Source organism: Cibotium barometz, chromosome 10 (assembly GCF_041138505.1).
Source record: "Cibotium barometz isolate CiBa-2024 chromosome 10, ASM4113850v1, whole genome shotgun sequence".
Lineage (NCBI taxonomy): Eukaryota > Viridiplantae > Streptophyta > Polypodiopsida > Cyatheales > Cibotiaceae > Cibotium > Cibotium barometz.
The window spans coordinates 11,764,232-11,788,950 of NC_141055.1; the positions used below are offsets into that span (position 1 = coordinate 11,764,232).

The 24,719-nt window shown below is 43.8% G+C and overlaps 1 protein-coding gene across 4 annotated transcripts in view; it reads right to left on the bottom strand.

Annotated features, from left to right (window-relative positions):
• The window catches only part of LOC147634556 (putative phospholipid-transporting ATPase 9), a 101,043-nt gene that overhangs the window by 41,387 nt on the left and 34,937 nt on the right, over window positions 1-24,719 (bottom strand). For 3 of the 4 annotated variants that reach the window (XR_015266763.1, XM_086803655.1, XM_086803657.1), the window contains 2 exons: window positions 20,919-22,273; window positions 20,647-20,757 (listed from right to left, as the gene is read on the bottom strand). Coding sequence is in view for 3 of the 4 variants with exons in the window: in XM_086803655.1 (XP_086659781.1) it covers window positions 20,647-20,757; window positions 20,919-22,273 (1,466 nt within the window). In the remaining variant the exon portion in view is untranslated. Of the gene's footprint in view, window positions 1-20,646; window positions 20,758-20,918; window positions 22,274-23,048; window positions 23,340-24,719 lie in introns of those variants that run through there. The other variant, XM_086803658.1, reaches the window with a different exon arrangement.

The following is a 24,719-nucleotide window of genomic DNA, read 5'->3' on the forward strand; positions in this document are numbered from 1 at the left end:
GTCCTCATGAGAGAGCTGGAGAAAAGGGGAGTCCAAGCTGTAGTAAAGGGGTGGGAGGCGGTCCATGTGGAGCCCATATGCTAAGACCAAGCAAAAACTAAGGCATGCCATACTCCAGGGTGGCCCTCAAGTGCTAGCTGTCTTGAGGACTCCAGGGCAAGCCGCACAACACAATAGCATTGGCAGGCACAAGGAGTCCCAACGACTTTTATTGCGGATTTCTGGCAAAGACTCTGGTGTAGCCGTCCCCGAAAGATCTTCTTTCTCAGGCTATTAGCCCATCGGAGCTTAGCTATGGACACGTGACTCGCAACGACCGTAGGTAAACCAACGAGCTATTGTTTGCTACGGCAGCCTTGAGGAGAGCCAAAGACATTGCTTGAGGGACTATCCCAAGGCACAACAGGTTTGGCAACACACCTTTTGCCTATTCACCTCTGATCCAAGCACTACCCGTACCATCACATGGGGGCTATAGCTTGGGTCTCACTCACATGCGCATCTTTGTATGACAGTTGTAGAGCAGCATCTCCAATATGGCCCTAGACTCCAGAGTCATGTACTAGATCGTGATGGGAGATCAGCAGCAGCATAGCAGCTTGGCACATCTGGCAAGCGATGTAGCCACACACACCCCCAATGGGTTTGTTCCTGGACCAGAGTTTCTACTCATGCCATGGACATGGCAAATTGCAGATAGTCTTGCCAAGGGCCCCTGTGGGCATGCACTAGTGGTATGGGATATACCTAGATGAATCCATGAACATGCCCACATTCACCTTATAAGAAAGTGCAATTTATAACCTCATGGTAGTCATCCACAAGACAACAAACCATCAACTCCATCATGCATAGTATGGACTAGATACTATGACATCCCCACTAGCATCATCAATGCCCAATAGTGGGTGTAGAACTTGGTATCAATATATGCTCCCACACACACACACACATAAGAGCATACATTCATACAAAGGTCTGTGTACTGAGTTTCTGTCAAAGCTCCGGTAATGCAAGGCAAACTCAGCCATAATGAAGCCTGGCACTAAGGACCATAACGAATAGAAAGAATTAACAAAAAGGTAATTGATAAGGCATATACACCACTAAAGGTAGAAAGAATTAACACAATATTAACACTAGTGATATGGGACGCCAGTGCTGACTGGCAATAGTGCTCGGACAATGCATGAATCTGCTCAACTGGGAAACAGCATACTGTATGTCCAAACGAGTAGAGCATAAGTAGATAAGGCATCCCACAGCTTGCTGATAGGTGGCAACATCAAAAGGCTCACCAGCATGCTCAAGTGACAGTTTTAGACCTGGTTCAAAAGGAGTAGAAACAGGTTTACAATCTGTCATGTGAAAACGCTCAAGGAGCTGTTCAACATATCTGCACTGAGATAACATGATACCACCCTCAAAAGGTATAAACTGTATGCCCAAATAGTAATGTAAATGCCCCATGTCTGTGACATCAAATGCATGCTGCAAATCAACTTTAAAAGCTGAAATATCACCCTCTTCAGGGCCAGTGACGAGCATGTCATCCACATAAAGAATAAGGATGAGAACATTGTTCCCAATGTGGCGTACATAAAGTGTACTCTCAGCTGAACTATTCTGAAACCCTTTGGCAATCAAGTATGTATGAATTTTGTGGTACCAAGCACGAGGGGCTTGTTTAAGACCATACAGTGCTTTATGTAAACGGCATACTTTATTTTCTGCACCTTCTTGAACAAAGCCAGGAGGTTGAGACACGTAAACTTCCTCCTGCAAATCGCCATTCAAAAAAGTAGTTTTAACATCCAACTGATGTACATGCCACTGCTTGTGGGCAGCCAATGCAATAACAGTACGTATGGTAGTCTTACGTGAAGTGGGAGCTGTGATATGCAGCGGAAGTCTTTGTATTGGAAGATCCTGTCACACAAATGCTCACACCGTCTTCTGTATCCTGAGTTTCGTGAGTTTAGCAATCCATTTCAATACTTCAAACTTTAAAGAGATGAGAGAGAGAGATATGAGAACTGTACACCAGATTGGGTCCCAAATTACCCACTGAAGGTGTGATATGCAGCGGAAGTCTTTGTATTGGTTGATCCTATCACACAATATGCTCACACCGTCTTCTGTATCCTGAGTTTCGTGAGTTTAGCAATCCATTTCATTTACTTCAAACTTTAAAGAGATGAGAGAGAGATATAAACACTGTACACCAGATTGGGTCCCGAATCACCCACTGAAGGGCCCCCTATCCCGATAACGAGATAGTATTTGCTTTATTACTTTAGAGAGAATGACTTTGGACTGTAGATAAGCCAAACGCAAGATCTCGGAGGATCGGAGAGCGGCTGATCTGTACACTGCTGTAGAAACACCTCAATGACTTGATCTTGAGCCTATGCACTCCTCCCAAGGGCATGAGGAAGGGATGCACACCTGAGGCTCAAAGAAGAAGAAGGTGGACTGTTCTACACACTGTTAGAATGCTGAAAACACATATGAATGCTGAGTTACCTTCACCAGATGACTGCTGAATGCGTTGATGATGCAGAGAATGCTGGACACTGATGCAAACAACTGTTTCAGGGCTGGAAACTGTTGTAAACTGTTGCTTCAAGGCTGGATTCTGCTGTAGACAGAAACGCATGTGTGTAGGAGTGTTGATGGACTGAAACGCAGCAGCAACAACAGATGATTGCAGGGCTGGAAACTGTACGGCTGGAGCAAACGCAGATGGACTGCTTGTACGGCTGCACCAAAACGCAGATATGCAGGCTGAATGCTGCTGGTTTTCAGGCGTGGAACTGAGCTGAAGATGTATGCTGAATCTAGGGCATGAACTGATGCTGAGGACAAGCACCTAGGGCTGGGCTGAAGCTATGGATCTCAAGGGGCTGGAGAAGAAAGCTTATGGGCACTAGGGCTGGATTAGTCTTGGGCTGAAAGCAAGAGAGAGGAGAGCTCTTAGCACAATGAAGACTGAATGAGCAAAAGAGGCTCTAGGCAAGCCTATTTATACTAACTGGAGGTTGGTCATTTAATAAAGTTAATATTTATAAATGCCCAATAATGCAAATAATGATAAATAAATACTAATAAATATGGGAAAAATACCAGATAAATCCCAGTAAATTCCCTAAGGCTTTGGGGATGTTCTAAATGATGCACAGGCATATGTATGCATATTATGCAAGATGCAGAGTGCTTTCTGATGCAAACCCTAAGGCTTCTACTGACTCTACATGCATGAATGATTCTCTCCAAGTGGGTTAAGGGACTTGACTGACTGACTGACCCACTAAGGCTGAGGAATGACCTACGTAGCTCGTGCCTGACTTATCCTGGACTGAGGATGTACAATGGGGTCACGGCGTACGACAAATATCATCCTATTGGGTTCTACAACTGTACAACTGCTGCACTTCTGATGATGAGCCATCTTGTCACCATGCACTAAGTGCAGAGTGCATGTGACAGAAGGGCCCCCTATCCCGATAACGAGATAGTATTTGCTTTATTTCTTTAGAGAGAATGATTGTGGACTGTAGATAAGCCAAACGCAAGATCTCGGAGGATCGGAGAGTGGCTGATCTGTACACTGCTGTAGAAACACCTCGATGACCTGATCTCGAGCCTATGCACTCTTCCCAAGGGCATGAGGAAGGGCTGCACACCTGAGGCTGAGAGAAGAAGAAGGTGGACTGTTCTACACTATGTTAGAATGCTGAAAACACTTATGAATGCTGTGTTACCGTCACCAGATGACTGCTGCATGTATGGATGATGCACAGAAGGCTGGACACTGCTGTAAACTGTGGATTCAGGGCTGGAAACTGCTGTGGACAGAAACGCAGGTCTGTAGGGAAGCTGCTGAACTGAAACGCAGAGGTTCTGGGGTTGCTGGACAGAAACGCAGAGGGTACTGCTGCTGCTGGACAGAATCTGCAGGGGTACTGATGCTGCTGGATAAAAACGCAGGTCTGCTGGGCTGTTTGCTGGCGTTGAACTGAGGCTTGACAGTGTGCTAAAACAGGGCTGATTTGATGCTGAATCAGGGCTGCTTTGATGCTGAAGACAGGCTGATTGGAGGCTGATAGCACGCACCTAGGGCTGTATGAAGCAAGGGTTCTCAAGGCTAGAGAAGCAAGCTCATGAGCGCCAAGGGCTGGATTAGTCTAGGGCTGAAGGCAAGGATGCTCCTAGGGCTGAGGAGAAGAGCTCTTAGCACAATGAAGACTGAATGAGAAAACAAGATCTATGCAAGCCTATTTATACTAACTGGAGGTTGGTCATTTAATAAAGTTTATATTTATAAATGCCCAATAATGCAAATAATGCTAAATAAATACTAATAAATATGGAAAAAATACCAGATAAATCCCAGTAAATTCCCTAAGGCTTCGGGGATGTTCTAAATGATGCACAGGCATATGAATGCATATTATGCAGGATGCAGAGTGCTTTCTGATGCAAACCCTAAGGCTTCTATTGACTCTACATGCATGAATGATTCTCTCCAAGTGGGTTAAGGGACTTGACTGACTGACTGACCCATTAAGGCTGAGGAATGACCTACGTAGCTCGTGCCTGACTTATCCTCGACTGAGGATGTACAATGGGGTCACGGCGTACGACAATTATCATCCTATTGGGTTCTAAAACTGTACAATTGTTGCACTTCTGATAAGAGCCATCTTGTCACCATGCACTGAGTACAGAGTGCATGTGACAGGAGCAAAGGTCTCCTCATAGTCAATTCCCTCACGTTGGGCATACCCTTTGGCGACCAAGCGAGCCTTATGGCGATCAACTGAACCATCAGGCTTACGCTTAAGTTTGAAAACCCATTTTGTGCCAATAGCACGCTTGCCCGGGGGCAAGTCACATAACTCCCAAGTACCGTTTTTGTCAATGGAGTCTAACTCCGAACGCATGGCTACCACCCAATGGTCATCCTCCAATGCATCAACATGAGAAATGGGTTCCTCATTACAAGCGGTGGCAACAAGAGCTGTATACACATAATGTGAAGATGCATGGCGAGAAGCAGCACGTGTACGACCTGGCATAAATGTAGACTGTTTGCTATCACGCAAAGCGTCAACCAGCCATCTAGGAACAATTTTTGACTTCCTAGTATCTGTATCTTCCTCTGCCAATGCATCACCCAAGGTATCTTGATGAATTTGAGGCATTTCAGTATCAATTTGGGGCAAGTTCAGCTGCTGATTTTTCTGGTTTTCAGCAGGCATAGGTGGCTGTAAATGAGCTGAAACTAGCTCTACATTGTCCACATTTGAATCGAATAAAGGCAACAAAGTATCAAAGACACCTTCCGGCCCAATAGACGGCTGTTTGGTACATGAGAAAAGGTTGAGATGCATATTCGTCAAAGATAACATCTCTTGACACAATGATCTTGCCTGTATCAGGCACATAGAGTCTGTATCCTTTACTCTCAGTACTATAACCAATGAAAATGCATTTGATTGCCTTTGCAACAAGCTTATGCCTTTGTTGTGTGGGCACATGCATATATGCCAAACACCCAAAGACTCTCATATGAGTCACCACTGGAATCCTGCCATTCCATGCTTCATAGGCAGTCTTAGATTTCAAGGCTTTAATGGGGCAATGGTTAAGCACATAATTGGCACACATAACCGCCTCAAGCCAAAACTTACTGGGCAGATTCTTGCTTTTGAGCATGCAACGTGCCATCTCCATGAGTGTACGATTACGTCTCTCTGCAACTCCATTTTGCTGAGGAGTATAGGGGGTAGTACACTGATGAGAAATACCATGTAACTGCATGTAAGCTGTGAACTCATTTGACAAATATTCCCCCCCTCGATCTGTACGCAATGTGACAAGCTTGTGTCCACAAGCATTTTCAGCCATGGGACGGAAGTCTCTGAAAGCTGCAAAGGCACCTGACTTCATTTTTAAACTATACACCCAACAAAACCGAGTGTAGTCATCAATGAACGTGAACAATGTTGGGTAGGAGGGAAGCTAGCCTGCACACACATACACATGCACACAACCTCAAGCACAGAGAAACGTGAGAGTGCTGGAAAAGATGTACTCTATATTATTATGAAAGTCCAATGTGAGTACATAAAGTAGCCTAGGACAAGGTGCCCAACACACATAAGTGTGTTCACACGGGAAAAAAACCTGTGTCCATTCACAAGGAAAAAGTGCCCGTGTGTAAGCTGTGTTCACACCTGAACTAGCTGGGAGTGGTCATGACCAACACAAGTAACATAACCAAAGGGTGTCTATTTGATTATCGAACATATTCTATCATTACACAATCTACAAAAGTCTTCAACTTTTTACTGTAATATGCAGCGGAAGTCTTTGTATTGGAAGATCCTGTCACACAAATGCTCACACCATCTTCTGTATCTTTCGTGAGTTTAGCAACCCACTTTAATACTTCAAACTTTAAAGAGATGAGAGAGAGAGATATGAGAACTGTACACCAGATTGGATCCCAAATTACCCACTGAAGGGCCCCCTATCCCGTTACCAAGATAGTATTTGCTTTATTACTTTAGAGAGAATGACAATGGACTGTAGATAAGCCAAACACAAGATCTCGGAGGATCGGAAGCCTAGCTGAACTGTACACGGCTGTAGAAACACCTCGATAAACTGATCTCGAGCCTATGCACTCTTCCCAAGGCATGAGGAAGGGCTGCACACCTGAGGCTGAGAAAGGACTGCGGTGGACTGTTCTAAGCTATGTAAATATGCTATAAATGCTTATGAATGATATGTTACCTTCACCAGATGACTGTTGCATGTATGGATGATCCACAGAAGGTAGAACACTGTTGTAGAACTGATGCTGGACTGAAACGCAGACTGTAGGGCTGAAACGCACTACTATATGGCTGTAGATCTACAAACGCAGGACTGGAGGGGACTGAACAGCTGCTGGCCAAGGTAGATGCATACACGCAGATGTAAACTGCTGTCCTAGGGCCTGGCAGAAGGCTGTATGCAGGCGCCTAAGAGCTGAGCAGATAGCTGGACCTGAACTGCTGCGTTTTGGCAAAGATGGCTGCGTTAAGGTACAATAGTTGCGCCTACTGACTGTGGGGCTACTGTATGCTGAATAGACTATAAGAAGGGGCTGCATTAAGCTGCAAGGAAGGCTGAGAGCACAAACACAAGCTCCAAAGGCAGGGACCAGTCTTGGCTGAAGGCAGGGAGTGCTCCTAGTGCTGAGGAGGAAGGCGCCTAGCTCACTAAAGACTGAATGAATGTCTAAGCCCTATACGAGCCTATTTATACTAACTAGTGGCTGGTCAAGTTGGCTGGTCATTTATTTAATAAAGTTTATGTTTATAAATGATAATAAATGCTAAATAAATACCATAAAATATGGAAAAAATACCAAATAAATCCTAGTAAATTCCCTAAGGCTTTTGGGATGTACTAAATGATGCACAGGCATATGAATGCATATTATGCAAGATGCAGAGTGCTTTCTGATACAAACCCTAAGGCTTCTACTGACTCTACATGCATGAATGATTCTCTTCAAGTGGGTTAAGGGACTTGACTGACTGACTGACCCGCTAAGGCTGAGGAATGACCTACGTAGCTCGCGCTTGACTTATCCTGGGACTTATCCTGGACTGAGGATGTACAATGGAGTCACAGTGTACGACAAATATCATCCTACTAGGTTCTAATAATGTACAAATGTTGCACTGCTAATGATGAGCCAGTTTGTCACCATGCACTGAGTGCAGACTGCATGTGGCATTGACGAAGATTCTAAGTTGATTAATAAATTATGAAGAGCTCTTTTTGACAACTCCATACAAATTTATGCTTTTTATCTTCCTACCTATAGAACACTTGTGTCTATGTGCTAGGGTTTTCAGAGAAAGAAGAGTACTACGGAGGCTCACACAAGAATACAACTGAATCTCTAGAACAATGGTTATGGCTGAGTGAAAACATGAACTACTATGATTCCCCCTGTTGAGGTTGAGCTCAATCTTGACACACACTTAAACTATTAATGCTGGTAAACAAAGTGAATTGGCACAACGCAATGTTGAAACTTGAAATGGCACTGCAATAGGGCCGGAAAGAACCGACCCCCCTTGTAATATGATTTGTATTATCAAGGAATTTTAGATACAAGCTCCATGGGCAATGCTTGCCAAATTTCCAACAACATTCATGCATATGAAAACAATTTCAAACATGTTGTGTCACTATAGAGGTTGAATACACAACTTCAATCGTCGCGGAGGACCTCACTCCCCAATCCCTAGTATCTTGCCACAAGCAGCTATGCTCAACTGGCATCAATACACATCCAAGTGTGTGCCAAGCCAAAGCCCGAGACATAGGAGACCTCAATGGCCAAGAACACGGATGTAGAGTAGGTTAAGTGAATACAAGAAACTCTTATCCAAGAATTGGTTGCCATTTGCAATCACCTTCCAGCTTGAGGTTTCGCTTCTGGGTTGTAGACAAGTGGTAGGAGTGACTCTAAACTCTTTGTTTAAGCTTACTAGGATTATGGTTCAATTTGCTATTTTGCAGGTCCAATATGCCTGGACAACTTGTAAGTGAGTTTGGGAATCCACTTCATTAATGAGTGGCCGGACATTTACCCTTCCGGTATCACACGTACTCCGCACTAGAGTGCTATGTGACACACTGGCTCCACATCAATGCAACATTTTTACAATAGGATTACCTCTTTAGGAACATTTTGTCATATGCCGTGGCCCCATTGTGAGCCTATCATGTGCACAGTGGGTATCTACCGTGTACTATACGCATGCAAGACTAGTTTCGAGGCTTGGGGAAGCTTGGAACTAGGCAGGCTGATAATTGATTGACGAGCTGAGTTAGGGAAATACTAACGGGCGGGCACCCAAGTATAGACGGGCAGGCACCCAAGTGTGGACGCTCGATGACCGGCCAAGAGCCTATAAAAGGATGGCCAAGGTTAGTTATTGAATATAGAGAGTCTCGCGAGTTTGTGAGAGCTCTATGGTCTTGGAGCCTGGATCTAGTGCAGACGTGCACCTGCTTTATGCAACCGAGGCCGGCAGCAATCTCGAGGCCCGCGAGGGCAGCTTCGCGGCGGTATGGGACGTCGCGAGGAGGAGATTGGTCGGTACGTCATCCTAGTTAGCTCAGCTCGTGGCTCGGTGGGGACAGCCAAGACTGTGGGCTTGCCACGGCTGTCATGGTTGGGAGGTGAGTCAAGCCTGCACCCCCTTGCTTGTTTGTTGTTCGCTTGTTTGCAGGATTCGAGTTCGAACCAAGATCGATCACGAGGGGATCCGTGGGGATTTGACAGTGGTATCAGAGCATACCTCGTGAACGAGCAAGTCGGTAGGTAGAGAAGAAGAGGTCGAAGAACGGTATGTGTTAAAAAAACTTGCTGTTTTTTCTGTACATACTGCAGTTTTCAGATTTTGTATGTGTTTTTTCTTCATCAAAGACACCCATGTGGATGGGAGATGGTAGTGTAATAGGGTTGATTGCTTTGCAAAGAAGAGGCCTTGTGTGCAGGCATAACTTGCAGGGAGAGAAACAGAAAAACGAAAAAGCAAGTTTGCTTTTCGTTGATTGAACGCATGAGAGAGAGAGAGCGAAAGAAGTGCTGGCGAGTGGGTTGCTGGCCGAGTTGTGTTGACGTGGCAAGCGGGCAGGTACCTTGCAGGCGGGCGGTTGCGTAGCCAGGCGGCCAAGCAGCGCCTACGCCAGGCCAGGCCAGGCTTGCGTAGCCAGCCCAGGCCCAGTACTGCCGACGCCCAAACCACGTGGCTGTGTGGCCAGGCCTGCGCAGCCAGCCCAGGCGGCGCCTAGGCCAAGCGAGCGCCCACCCAGTCCACGCACGTGCGAGTTGACGCAAGACAAGCACAAGCTGGCGCGCAGTCTGGCGAAGGTGCTGGCGATGGCGGCCACTTCAGGTGACGTCAGCATCCGCCGGGAAGAAAGCATGCGCCGGCAGCTTCAGTCGCCTGCAACCAGCCGCGGGTTAATTCTGGAGGAGAAGAAAAAAAAACAAGGAAAGCTTACGTTTACGTTTTTAGCTTTTGTTTTTTTAAGAGTTTAAATTTTTTTTTAAGTTTAAAAGACCCTCCTCCAAAGTTTAAAGGTGTTTATTTTTTTAAGAAAAAAGAATATATATATCCATATATATATATATATATATATATATATATATTCAAAAAAAAAAAAGCTAAAGTAAAAGCTAAGCCTAGCTTTTCGAGATTTTTGGCTTTTGGGAAACCTTTATAAACCCCTCTAGTGGGCTTCTTGCCACACATCTCTCGAGTTCTCAAGTTCTCAAGTTTTCGAGTTCTCAAGTTCTCAAGTTTTCAAGCTCTCAAGCTCTCGAGTTCACTCGCACTTTCATTGTGCAAAGATCGAATTTTCTCTCCGCGTACCCTCTTCACGATGTCGACCCAAGAATCAGAGTTGGAGCCCCTCGTGGAACGCGAAGGCTTGCCGGCTACGGAAGGCACTGATGCCGATCTTTTTGACGAGTTTGTGTCAAAATCTGATTTCCAAGAGTTCAAAGTAGCTCTCGAAGCTTCTTCGACGGAACGTCAGGCACAAATCGCAGCCTAGATGCAAGCTTTGCAGAACTCCATCGCTCTATTGACCACTACCCTCTCTACTTTCTCGGGAATGGATACCTTGGCTTCAGCTTGCTTGGAACTAGGCAGGCTGATTGACGAGCTGAGTTAGGGAAATACTAACAGGCGGGCACCCAAGTATGGACAGGCGGGCGGCCAAGTGTGGACGCCCGATGACCGGCCAAGAGCCTATAAAAGGGTGGCCAAGGTTAGTTATTGGATATAGAGAGTCTCGCGAGTTTGTGAGAGCTCTATGGTCTTGGAGCCTGGATCTAGTGCAAACGTGCACCTGCTTTATGCAGCCGAGGCTGGCAGCAATCTCGAGGCCCGCGAGGGCAGCTTCGCGGCGGTATGGGACGTCGCGAGGAGGAGATTGGTCGGTACGTCATCCTAGTTAGCTCAGCTCGTGGCTCGGTGGGGACAGCCAAGACTGTGGGCTTGCCACGACTGTCATGGTTGGGAGGTGAGTCAAGCCTGCACCCCCTTGCTTGTTTGTTGTTCGTTTGTTTGCAGGATTCGAGTTCGAACCAAGATCAATCACGAGGGGATCCGTGGGGATTTGACAGAGCCCCAATCCAAGACATGTCAAGCACGAGCTACATAAGTCAGCCTCCAAAGCCATAGAGCATTTGCGTGTGTCAGTCCTCTTACCCACTTGGAGAATTCATCAGATATGTAGAGGTCAATCCTAGCATTAGGTACTACATTACCAAGCATTATAGGGGCATATGCACATGGGCCAGCCAATGAGGCACCCCACTATGGGGGCTGCCTTGCATATGGGTCTAAGGACCCTATGCCACCTCTCCTAGGCATGTCGGCCAGCATAGCCAGCCTAGCTAGCCTATTCAGCAATGGCGGCCACTGTCTAAGCACCATGGATGGCATGGGCAGCCAGTCAGCAGCCACAAAAGCATCCAGCATCCAGTCGGCCAGCATAAAATGCTTACAAGCAACAATCAGCCAGCATAAAAGACAAGGCACATACAACATGCGCAGCATTTAATGCTATAAAATAGCATTTTTTTGTCCAATTAACAGGCCCACAGCAGCAGTAGAAAACCAACCAGCAGCAAAATTCAGATATAAGCAAGCGCTTATTTCACAGCAAAATTCATATATAAGCAAGTGCTTATTTCACAGCATAAATCATTCAACCCAAATCAGTTCCCAAGCATTCCAAGAGAAGTTATGTGCACCTATAGCCTTTGGCCCTTGCGCATACATTAAGCATTCAACACTTTACTATGCTAGTCCCAATGCCTCCGCGAAGATCATCTTCAGCATTCAGCCAGCATATGTGCATCCCTCAGTTCTGGGTTTGCATAGTGGTCATTGAAGAGTTATTCAAGGGAGCTTGGACAGCATATGGTTCAGCCTCGTTCAGTCTACTTCATCCTTGCATTGGGCAGTCTTCAGTCATCTTTCATACTCATTGTACAAAGTTCTCCAGAGAAATACAAGCAAATACTCCTGCTTGCCGTGGGTTGGAGGAGGGGGGGGGCAGGGGGCGGGGGGCGGGGGGGAGTGCTTTCAATGGGTAATTGGGACCCAATCTGGTGTCAACTCTTTACCTTCTCTTCTCTTCTCTTCTCTCTTAAAGTAAAGTGGAATTGCATAAACTCACAAGTCTAAAGAAGGCTTTGTTGCATGTTACGACGGTCAACCTATTGCATGCTCAATGTTGCATAGAAACGCGTTTCGTACAGGTTTGAAACGTTTCGTCTTGTAAGAAACGCGTTTTTTATTCATCCTAAATATTTTAATACCCTACAGTCCATCACATCACATCGTTTCGTACCTTTTCCGTGCGTGTTTCCCAATGGTGGCCGCCTATACTTTTTCGTCGTTTTGTGTACCAGCTCGCCATCGAATCAACGCCCGTGTCAGCCCCGCTGCTCCCAAGTTACCAAGTTGGTGGGACTGGGAGGTGATATACAACTTATGAGAAAGGTGGATTGCCAAGGACGATAATGTCAAACAAGGATCCCAAGTTTACTTCAAATTTTTGGAGAGCATTATTCGACAACTTTGGGACCAAGTTACATCTATCCAGTGCATTCCATCTGCAGACAGTTGGCCAGACAAAAATCTATAATCAGTTGGCATTTGATGTTTGCAACTCATATTGCCATGACAGGCAGTCAAAGTGGGAGCATTACCTTCCTTTGGTTTAGGCCATCCTAGACAACACTCATTCATCTAGCATTGGTCGACTCTATATGAGGCAGCATTTGGCTGCCGTTTCTCATCACTTCTTACAAGAATGGTGTCACCTTCCTTGGAGGCCAACAGGACCACCGAAACTTTTTCAGAGATCATTGATCCGTCAAGGAACACCTTACCAAAGCATAGGAAGCATACACCAGGCAAGCCAACAAGTCAAGACAAGCTGTCAACTATAAAGAAGGGGACTGGATATATCTTCGGATAATGACGCAGAGATTGAAGCAAGTGGGCAAACATTGTCCCAAACTCTCCTTTCGCAGCTTCGGACACTTTCCTATCATCAAAAAGATCCATGACGTCTCCATGAAGTTTAAGCTTCCAAATAGTTGGACTATGCACAATGCTTTCCATGTTTCTTGGTTGAAGCCCTATATTGGTCCAGCCTTGCAGGATATTGCAAATGAGCAACAACCGAACGTGGTAGACGAAGCCGAAGTTATTTAGCTTGAACAGATTCTCCTCCAGAGATGGAAGCACGAATCCAGTCGAAGAGAAAGATAGTTCTACACGAAGTTCAAGGACCGTGGTACCCATGAAACCGTATGGCTTGACGAAGAGTTCTTTCCAGAGTATCCCCAACTTCTAGCGGACTACTTGAAAGCCATGAACCAGCTACCAAGGAAGGCAGTCGATAGCCACAAAAGCATCCAACACCCAGTCCACCAGCCTAGAAAGGCTACAAGTAGTAGCAACAGTCAACCAGCATAAAATGCTTACAAGTAGCACTCAATCAGCACTACAGGCAACAAGCATAAAGAACAAGGCACATACAACATGCGTAACATTTAAAGCTGTTAAATAGCATTTTATTTGTCCAATAAACAGGCCGACAACAGTAGTAGAAAATTGACCAGCAGCAGCAGAATTCATATATAAGCAAGCGCTTATTTCACAGCACAAGTCATTCGACCCAAATCAATTCCCAAGCATTCCAAGAGAAGTTATGTGTGCCTAGAGCCTCCAGCCCTTGCGCATACATTCAGATTTCAGCACTTTACTATGCTACGGTCCCAAAAGGCCTCCGTGAAGATCCTCTTCATCATTCAGCCAACATATGTGCATCCCTTAGTTCTGGGTTTGCATAATGGTCATTGAAGAGTTATTCAAGGGAGCTTGGACAGCATATGGTGCAGCTTGCGTTCGGTCTACTTGGTCCTTGCATTGGGCAGTCCTCAATCATCTTTCATACTCAATTGTACAAAGTTCTCCAAAGAAATACAAGCAAATACTCCTGCTTGCACGGGAAAGAGGGAAGGGGGGGGAGGGGGGGGGGGGTGGGGGGGCTTTCAGTGCTAATTAGTGTCGACTCTTTATCTTCTCTTCTCTCTCAAAGTAAAATGAAATTGCATAAACTCACAAGTTTAAAGAAGGTTTTGTTGCGCGTTACGACGATCAACCTATTGCATGCTACATCCGGGCAGCCACACTATTGACCAAGCACCCTCCCCACTTACGAGAGAGGTGTGGCATGTGTTGAGATGGACCAATGGCCTTCCCCTATGCATATGGAAACCTTATCTTCCTCTCCCTCCTCCCTCTTGAATGGGGCACCAACTTCAAGGAAGGGATTATTGAAGGGTTTTCTCTTAAAAACAGTCCATACACTCTCTTTCCTGGTTGGGGCAGCACGTCGCAGCCTATATGGTTGTTTTCTTCTAGAGGAGCGGTGTACCTAGCAGCTTGTTCTGTTGCTTTTGCGAGAAGAGTTGTCCTCGAACAACCTCAGAAACTGAAGCAACCGCCACTAAAGCTAAAGATTCTCCACTTGATCAAATGGCAACTTTGTAGACTCTCCCTCAAAGACCTAGTTGAAAACTTCCTTTGTTTGCACTTGTGACCTCATGCAATTAAGCACCATGGGTGTGTATTCAATCCGAGAAATGAAAAAAATCTTAGACTCGCACACATGCATCTCCTTCACACTCCTCCGTTCTAAAGAAGCTTCCTCCTCAGATTGCGGTACTGAAGAGGCCACCTCCTTGAATTGCTCCTCCACATGCATCTCCTTCACACTCCTCCGGTGTCTAAAGAAGCTTCCTCCTCAGATTGCGGTACTGAAGAAGCCTCCTCCTTGAATTGCTCCTCCAAGGTCCTCAGACAATCCTTCCCAATGTGCTCGGTGGAGTCACACTTGAAATATTGATTGGCTAGTCACTTGATTCGAAACTCCTCTTGTGAGTCATGTCCGCAACTCTCTCTCGCAATCCTCCGTGGCCTAAATAGCTCCATCTTTAGAACTCTCCTTGCCCTTTTGTTGCTGGACTTTCTGCAAAATTCCAGACTTTGAAATATCCCACATCTCAGCAAGACGAACTGCATCCGAAAGATCATGGGACCGATGTGCGCGAGAATCTGCATGCAAGGATGTTTCAAACCATCCACAAAGCACTCAACTTGCTCCCACCTTTGGACATTCCTCTCGGGAGCACGAGTAGAAGCTTCCAAAAATGTGTCACGTAGTTGGTTACCTGCTCACCCTGCTTTTGGGCACAGCGCTCCCATTGACGCTTTAGCTCACAGTAATAGTCCATAGGAATAAACTACTTCGAGACTGCCTTGCGAACGGCAATCATCCCAACAGGTTACGGAGTGGTTCTTACTTCTTCCCAACACAAGAGGGTGGCACCTATCAAAGCCGTACATACCAAATAGAGCTGAAAAAACATCGAAACCACATGTTGTCGCCAATGTGGCAGCCATCTAGTGGATCCAACTTCAATCTTCTTGTTGAACTTGGGAGGCTTTAGAAGCTTCAATAACGGAGTTCGTTCCTCACAAGAGCCGATGAGGACGAACGGGAACTATCCGGTGAATCTAGTGGAGAGGGACTCCATGCAAGAGACGTTGGTGATGCGAACAACTCTCTCGTGCTGACTACACACAAGTGTAGAATGATGACTACCTAACTAGGAACGAAGCTCGTCCAATACATATTTACATGCATCCAAACAAATCCTCCTCCATAAAGTTTAGCCACTTCATCCTCGAAATTGTCATGCCCCTGATAAGAAGCACGAGCCTCGGTAGACACCAAATCCAAAACAATAGGCACTCAGGCTGCCAACTCTATCCGATCTAGTCGGTTAGACATGGATTCCGTGCTTGCTTGAGACCCTAAAGTAAATCTACAAGCTCTACAAGATCCATAACAAGTCACCCGAAACCAAGTATAAAGATTAATGGCGAAGGATGAGAGCCTTTCACACTAAGAAAGGGTGGGTGGGATAATTGGACTGGCCCGACACTACAAATACTTGAAAGAACCCAAATAATTACTTTTTCCAAACTCGGATTTGTGCCACTCCTGGAGCAACGGAAGAACACACAGCACACACGAGTCCGTATTATGTACAAGAAAGAAATAAGTGAATCTCTAGTACAAAGGATATGGCTGAGTGAAAACGTGAATTGTAGCACTGTGACCTATTGCACACTCCTGACTAGCACGTCGCCTGCACAGTAATGCTTTGTTAAGTCCAACGCTGAGGAAAGTAGATGATTATGACCATTTTCCTACCTGTGTATATATATGTAGCAATGCTACTGGTCGGTTTGTTTTCCTGTTAGAGGCCAGGTCGACCTACCACATCATCACTTGCAACGTAGCACCTACGCCTGCCCACTGGCCTATCTTATGTGTACCACAGGTGAGGTGTGTTACACTACCATTCTCACATCCATGGTCAAGGTAAGGTGACCAATGGGAGTTTGAGCACATGCTGGAATAATATATATATTATCAAATCATAGTTGGGAACCTAGCAACATCTCATAAAGGTTGTTCAAAAGATTACTTCCATTCATCTACAAGGAAGACCCCTTTGAGACTCTGTAGGAAAGCATGTTGTTTCATCTATTTTGCAATCATAAGATTTTTGCTCCCGATCAGTTCATGTACGATTGTGTTGAGAGCTTATGAAAAAGTTAGAGACGACATATCCACATATGGTAAAGTGGATGTATGTCATGTGGGATGTAAGGAGAGGGTGAGAAAATGCATTATATTGTTGAGAATAGGTTGATCTACATCCATTACTTAGTGTGCATCAATGGGTTTAATACATTTATGCTAAGAGTATGGGCTAAGGTGTAAACCATGGGTTAGCTTGTAACCCATGGTTATTGACTAGCATTCAAGGCACCACCTCTAGGTGGCATGAGAGGGGCAAGTGGCTGTGATCTAGGCGCCTCCCTTCTCTGGGCCTATAAAAGCATGGTCTCTACACCTTCTCTAGAGTGTGAGAGATCTAGTATTCTTGTATGCACTTTGTGTTTAATCCAATCTTAGTGTTACTTTGTGAACCTTGGCTCTTGTCACCATTTTGGCTTCCTATTGAGTACTCTTTTATTTCCATGTGTTAGCTACATGACATGTGTTAAGTCTCTATCATTGCTACTTAATGAGTGTTCCTTAGCTTAATAATCATTTGTTGATGTATGAGTTAGTGTTGCCACAAGCTATCACTACATCTATTGGTGATTAACTTGCTAACTAAGTGAATCTAACATTTGGTATCAAAGCCCTTTCCATGGGATCCTTCTCCTTTCATATGTTGAGAGAGGGCATGAGTCGCTTTGTGAGTAATTGATTTAGTATTGTCCTTTTAAATTCTAAGTGTGTGTTAATCTTTGATTAACCATATCCCTCATTTTCATTCCACTTTAGTGGCACTTGTGAGGTTGAAAATTGGTGAGTCCAAAACCCTAGATTGGGTGGCACAAGTTAGGGTTTAGAGAGAGCACCTTTGTGAGTGTGGGATTCTTGCCTGAGTGGTGAGAAATCTTGGTTGCAAGCTTTGTGAAATTACTAATTTTAGTTATCTTCTTGAATGGCACAAGAGAAAGGTGAACTAGTTCATGCTGTGTGAAAGAGAGAATCCTTGTGGGAGAGAATTACTCTTTGTGAAGATCATTCTTTGTGAGCCTTTGTGATCAAGTGTCTCCTATAAAATCACATCCTGCTAGTAACAAGCAAAGAGAGAAGCTTTATTACAATTTTAGCTCTATGTGAAGAGAGTGACTGCTAGCTCTATGTGAAGTTGCTTTTGACTAGGTATTCAGCTTAGTGGCAGGCTTATCATTAACTTGGTGAGCAGCAGAAGATAATATATCTATAGTTAACTCTAGCACTGCGAGCATCAAGGAGAAGTCAGCATCTGGCATCTCTGTGGTGCAAACTACAGCAGCTTACAGGTCTCTGATTACTGTAGCAAACTGCATCAGCTTGCGGGTCTCTAATTACTGTAGCAAACTGCAGCAGCTTGCGGGTCTCTGATTACTGTACTCATTATGGTATAGTGGGAAGTGTGGGAAGAGAAGACCAAGGCTGTGTGCAGAGCTAAAGTCAAGGACTGAGCTGAGAAAACCTCTGTGAGGCGAGACTGTATCACTTCACTGCCGACATCTCGGTGGACTGCCCTCACCAAGGTGACTGCTATGCCAACTGGGGTCTGGGCCGAGTTTGAGTAGCGGCCAAGATAAAGCACACGGCATGAATGTTCATCCACGTGGCCTCACCAACCTTCTGCGAATATTATAGTCTAACAAGAGGTGGCTCACATGCTCTTGAATTAACACTTGATTAATGTGATAATTTCTATGCTAAGTGATCTAGGACCCTGCATGAGAAGCATTCTTCACTTAGTGGTGTGAAAAACAATTAGAAACATTGTGGCTTTGTGAGAAATTATCTTTTGTAAGTCTTATCACTATAAAGGACTTATTGCCATTGTGTATGTCATGCCTAGTTCTTGTGAGTAAAGCAACATTAAGCCACAAAAGATAAAACAAAAAATCCAAAAAGTTAAAACCAAAAAATCAAGCAAACCTCACTACTATTACTTAGCATAGAGTATGGGTTTTCATCTTTTCTACGCGAAAATATGCATTTGTATGGAGAAGGTGCTTAGTAAAACTGAGTGAAAACATCTTTGTACTTACCCTCCAACTATAAAGGGTGTTTTAACTAGAGAGGGACTTTGTGGTAAAATGTCAAGTCACCAGGATCGGTTCTTTGATAGAAATAACCATTTTGATGGCACAAAATATCACACTTGGGCCATCAAAATGTAAATGGCCTTAATAGATAAAGATCTATGGGGTCTTGCAAGTGGGACTGAAAGGAAACCCACATCAAGAAATCCGGAGGCAGTTCAAAAATGGAAAGAAAATGATTCAAAGGCCTTATCATTTATTATAAGTGGTCTTAGTGATAATCAAATACATCAGGTCAGTTCAACATCTAGTGCTCATAAAGGTTGGTTTCGACTAAAAGCTATTTTTGGTCAGACCAAATGCAACAACACGACTGTTTCTCAGAAAGCGTCTCTATAGGTTAGAGAAAGCTGAAAAGACATCTGTCACCCATTGCCACTCATATGAATGATCTTAGATGTCTCATCGACCAGCTCTCTGGAGTAGGTGTTACAATCTCAGAAGAAGAAGCCGTTTTTGTGCTTCTATGCAATATGTCTCCAACTTTTGAACAGTGTGTTTCAGTCATTTCAAATCAACCTAACCTCACACTTGTCTCAGCAACATCTTCTTTAATCTTAGAAGAAACAAGAATGGAGGCAAGTTCATCTTCAACTGCACCTCATCTATTTGGCAACCAGACTTTGATTACACACCAAGATAAAAAGAAGGCTCCAAGAATCTACAGTAGAAAAAAGGGACATATGATCAAAGATTGCAGAAAAAGAAAAAAGATGAAGAGAAAGGAAACTCCACCGACAAAGATAAAGACAACGGCAAAAGCAAAGGAATATCTAAGGTGGAAGCTAATATTGTTGATTCGAATTGGTCCTTTTAGTTTCTTTGTGAAGAATTTTCTTTGTAGTACTAAGTGTCTATGTGATTCCTTGATCTACACACCCTGCATGGTATGTATGTAGATTCCTTGATCTACACACCCTGCATAGTATGTATGTAGATTAAGAGAGGGTGTTGACAATCGGTTGATCTACATCCATTACTTAGTTTGCATCAATGGGTTTAATACCTTTATGCTAAGGGCATGGGCTAAGGTGTAAACCATGGATTAGCTTGTAACCCATGGTTATTGACTAGCATTCAAGGCACCGCCTCTAGGAGGCATGAGAGGGGCAAGTGGGCAAGTGGGTGTGATCTAGGCGCCTCCTTTCTCTGGGCCTATAAAAGCATGGTCTCTACACCTTCTCTAGAGTGTGAGAGCTCTAGCATTCTTGTATGCACTTTGTGTTTAATCCAATCTTAGTGTTACTTGTGAACCTTGGCTCTTGTCACCATTTTGGCTTCCTATTGAGTACTCTTTCATTTCCATGTGTTAAGTAGCTACATGACATGTGTTCAGTCTCTATCATTGCTACTTAATGAGTGTTCTTTAGCTTAATCATTTGGTGATGTATAACTTAGTGTTGTCACGAGCTATTGGTGATTAGCTTGCTAACTAAGTGAATCTAACATATATACACATAAGCACATTGATACTTACATAAAAGCAAACAATAAAGACAAAACTGTATAAGTAAATAAACACAATCTCCCGTATTTCATGTACTAATAGAATATGTGCACTTACACATGTTAATGCATATAGACACATACAAGGGTGGGATTGTGCCAAGTTTCCAGAGAGTTGGACAGGCAAGATTGCAGACGTGGCCAACATTGGCCCTTTGCTGCTGGACAGGGAATTTGTAACCAGCCTTAGTACACGTAGTACAGCTTCTGAAGGCTTTAATAATTTTGAACTTTTGATTCAATTAGCATAAAGATCCACTCAAGTTACCTGTCAGCACCCTTGCAAAAAAGAAAGATTTTATCCTCTTCATCCTTAACCACAACTGACATGCGCTTTCTAGCACTGCTGAACTCCAAAAGTTGAAGTATTTTATACTCCCTGCATTAAATATAAATAAAAACCATCATATAAGCAAAACAGAAGTCCTGCAACTTCATACATAGACTTATTAAGTGCATAATCACTACCAGAAAATGGAAGGCCCCAATGTAGAGGGTTCCTAGCTGCAATGGGCCTTAGGAAAGTAAGATGCAGCTTACCTTGTCGCCATCTCACCAGATGCAAGATCAGGTTCTTTCACTGACACACTTGACTGTGTACGCTTGTTGAACTCAAAGCCCAATTCTCGAGCAGCCACCACAAAAGCTCCTTCATCTGGAGACTCCGCCTCATAACTAATCTGTCCAGTTTCTTCATCTTCCTCTGGAATAGCTGTATGGCATATTGCTAAAATATGGAAAAAGAGATGAATGTCAGATGCATTCTCTTCTTGTATCCAGTCGTTGTTCATTAATCGATCATCCTTGAAGTTAAATCCTTTGACACGAGGCTTTTCAGGAGGAGCATCCTCCTCAATCTCACTGTTGGTAGTTTGCTCAATGGATTCCTGTGGAGTAATACTCTTCCCTTTCCTTTGAACAGCAGCAATTTCTACCTCTGTCACACCGTGACCATAAGAAACACCGGCTATAGAGCACTTGACAAATTCCATCTGGTTGCATGTCAAGGTTCCAGTCTTGTCAGATAAGATGGTGTCTACTTGACCTAATTCCTCATTCAAATTCGACGTCCGTGCACGCGCAGGTGTATCTGTCTCTTCATAGTACATTTTGACATCTTGGTTTATAAACATTGCCTGTGCAACCTTGACTATCTCTATAGAGACATACAAAGAAATGGGTATGAGGTAGCCATACAGAATAAGGGCAGTAACAAGATGTAACAGAGCTGCAATAACAGGTTCCCTTGGATTGAAAAAAGCATTTGAATCATCTGGCCTCAAATACCACCATCGAGGCGTTCGCTTCCATGTAATGAAACCAAAAACTACTGAGCCAATTGCAGAAATAAGGAACAAAATGCTGAAGAGAAAGTAAATAATAATATCCATTCGTTTCTCAATGCCACTTCTCTTTGATGGTGGGGGGGTGGCGTTTTGCATTACTTTGGTATCGTGACCACTGAAGACCACAGCTCCATAGATGTACTCTGTGTTCCTTAGCTTTGAATCCCGCAAGAGAATCTGTTGTGGCCCTAGGGGATGAGGTTCTTCACTAGCAATTTCAAGATTTCCAATGAAGCTGTATAGCTGTGGGTTAGGATCTTCACACACAACATCTGCATGGAATGATTCAAACTTTTTATCTTCATCTACATCTATTGTGCACTCTAATGATCTCTTCACCTTCAAGTTGGTTTCGCCATCAAGGTTCATGGTTTCTACATAACAAATCCCATCTTCAAAGCTGGAAGATAGTAGTAAAAGGTCAGCTGGAAAAAAGTTGCCCTCCTCAACTTTCACAATATCTCCGACCCTCAACTTTTTCCATTCTGTAGGAGCAAACTTTCCACCCCCTTGGTGTACAAGTACCTTTCGGTTATTGACCTCTTTGTCCTGCACATTCATGTAAAAGAGAGAATCGCAAACGCTCTCCCAGTTAAATGGCCCATCCACCAGTTGAAATAACAAACTAAAACCAGCAGAAGACAACAAAATACAATACCGACTACTGAGGTAGTCTTTCCATACATCCTTGCTTATAAAAGGTGACGGAAGGTAAGTCTTATCTTTATAGAAATCAAAAGTAGAGCTTCAGACGAAATTCACATTGAAAACAAGAAGGTAAAAGTAATAATATGCAACCATCCCATTGACTGCTTGAATAGAGAAGAAAACTGCACAAATAGAAAAGATCATTCTTGCACAAAATGTCAACGACAGCATTGGGGAAGGGGAGAGAGGGATTTGGGGAAAAAAAAAGGGAAGGGGGAAGGGTGCCTCTTTGGGCAAATGGTATTGCTTGTGTTTAGTCATGGAAGGTTAAGTGTAATTCTTTACCCCTGCACAAGCAAACCATGGCAACTTCATGCAGATGCCCCTTGCAAACCCTAGATCTCATAGTCGTACATTCAAACCTTGAGCTCTCAAACATGCACGACCGCCCACAAGATGGCAAACACTTGACAAAAATAGATTGAACCTAGCATGGCATGAGTTACAATAAGCACCCAACCTTAATAACCTTTGGGGAACTTAGCTGTGACCAGATGAGTCAACACACTAATCTCTTGCCCACATTAATTGGTCCCCCATGCGTACGCATCAATAGGATCTCTCTAGCAGCCAGCTTGGCTTGGCCTACAAACCCTGCGGTCCTTCGGATACTTGCCTCACATTGGCATTCACACTCGCTACTTGCAAATGTTGATGCGCACTCTCATGTCGCGACTCAGCATGGTACCGGATCTCCTTCAGACAACTTCTCCGGCCGCCAGCTCTAAGGGGTCATGACCTTCTCACCCGCTTAACTTAGATTCATCATCCATGATGATAAACTTTCGGTAACACGCCTCAAATGCAACTCAAATTACCAAGTAGCATTGGACAAAGAATCATCTCTCCAAACTATTAAAACCTCCTGAAGAGTTCAATTTCTTAATCACTCCTCTCATCTATAAGGTCTATGATTAGCTTGTGAGCACGCACCTTAAAAGCAATCACTCCATCAACCAAATTTGAAGATATCGTTTTCACTTGGTGGCATGAACCACCGGTGGGTGGACACAAGATTCTTGTATACCACATCTCCAAGTCATTTTAACATCCTCCATAGTTCCAATATCTTGGTGCTAACTCGGCATTCTTGCCAACACACTAAATTTTTTATTTTGAGAGTACACGTAAAAATACTCTCTCCCCCTCTTTAAAAGAACGAAACGTGCATTTGCGATTAGCAAATGTGATAGTTCTATCTATAGCTGAACAAATGTGCAGACGAGCACTATCCAACATTTGCTACCATTAGGAAAGAAACTCCGCCACATTAAGTGTTTCCTTAGGTAACCCTATGGTAGTTGGCAAAATTAAATGTACACCGTAATTTAATTCAAATGGTGAAAAGTTTGTAGACAAATGTTTGCATGAGATGTAAGTAAACTCCAATAGAGGCAAATACTTCTCCCATTCTGCCAATGATCTCCCACCTCTGACATTTGCCTAGAGACCAAGCCTCAAACAACACGTCGAGAGTGGGGACTGTGTTAGTGTTTCTAATCTATCTCTAACAAGGAAGCTCGTATCCAATGGCATATTACAACGTGCAAGATATGGCCCATAGGTAGTGGCACAAAGTAGCTAGAGAGGAAATCACTTCTCATACATGGGAAGGGTTTGTCAGAGCTACTCCGGTCAACAAGCCACCATATCAAATGACCATGGTCAAAGAAGAGGTATCAAGGGTGATTGAAGAGTGCCTCAGCAAAGGACTCATATGATCTAGTTTCTCACCATTTATTCGCCCATTTTCTAGTGAATAAAAAGTACGGTTCGTTCAAAATGTAATTATATGGCATTGAACAAGAATACTATTCAACATTGTTATCCGATGCTGCAAATAGACAAATTATTAGATGCTTTTGAAAAAATTGTTTTTAGTAAACTGATCTTAAAAGTGGTTATCCTGAAATCTGCATGAGAGATTATTCCAAAATTAGCTTTTTTGTCTTGTTTTAATTATGTTGTTTGGATCCACCAATGCTCTCATTATGTTCATGATGTTGATGAACAATGTGTTTATATTGTTTCTTGGCAAATTTTTAGTGAATCTCATTGATGATATTCCTATTATAGTAAAACTCTAGCAAAACATGAATCTCATTTGCCTCCAGTTTTTAGTGTGTGTGAGAACAAACACAACTTGCCAATAAAGATAAACAATTTTTATGCCAAGATGAGTTACTCGAGCATATTACTTTAGTTGATGGAGTTAGAATGGATCCGAAGGAAATAACTATCATTTTAGCATGGCCAGTTCTGCAATATGTAACTGAGCTAATATCTT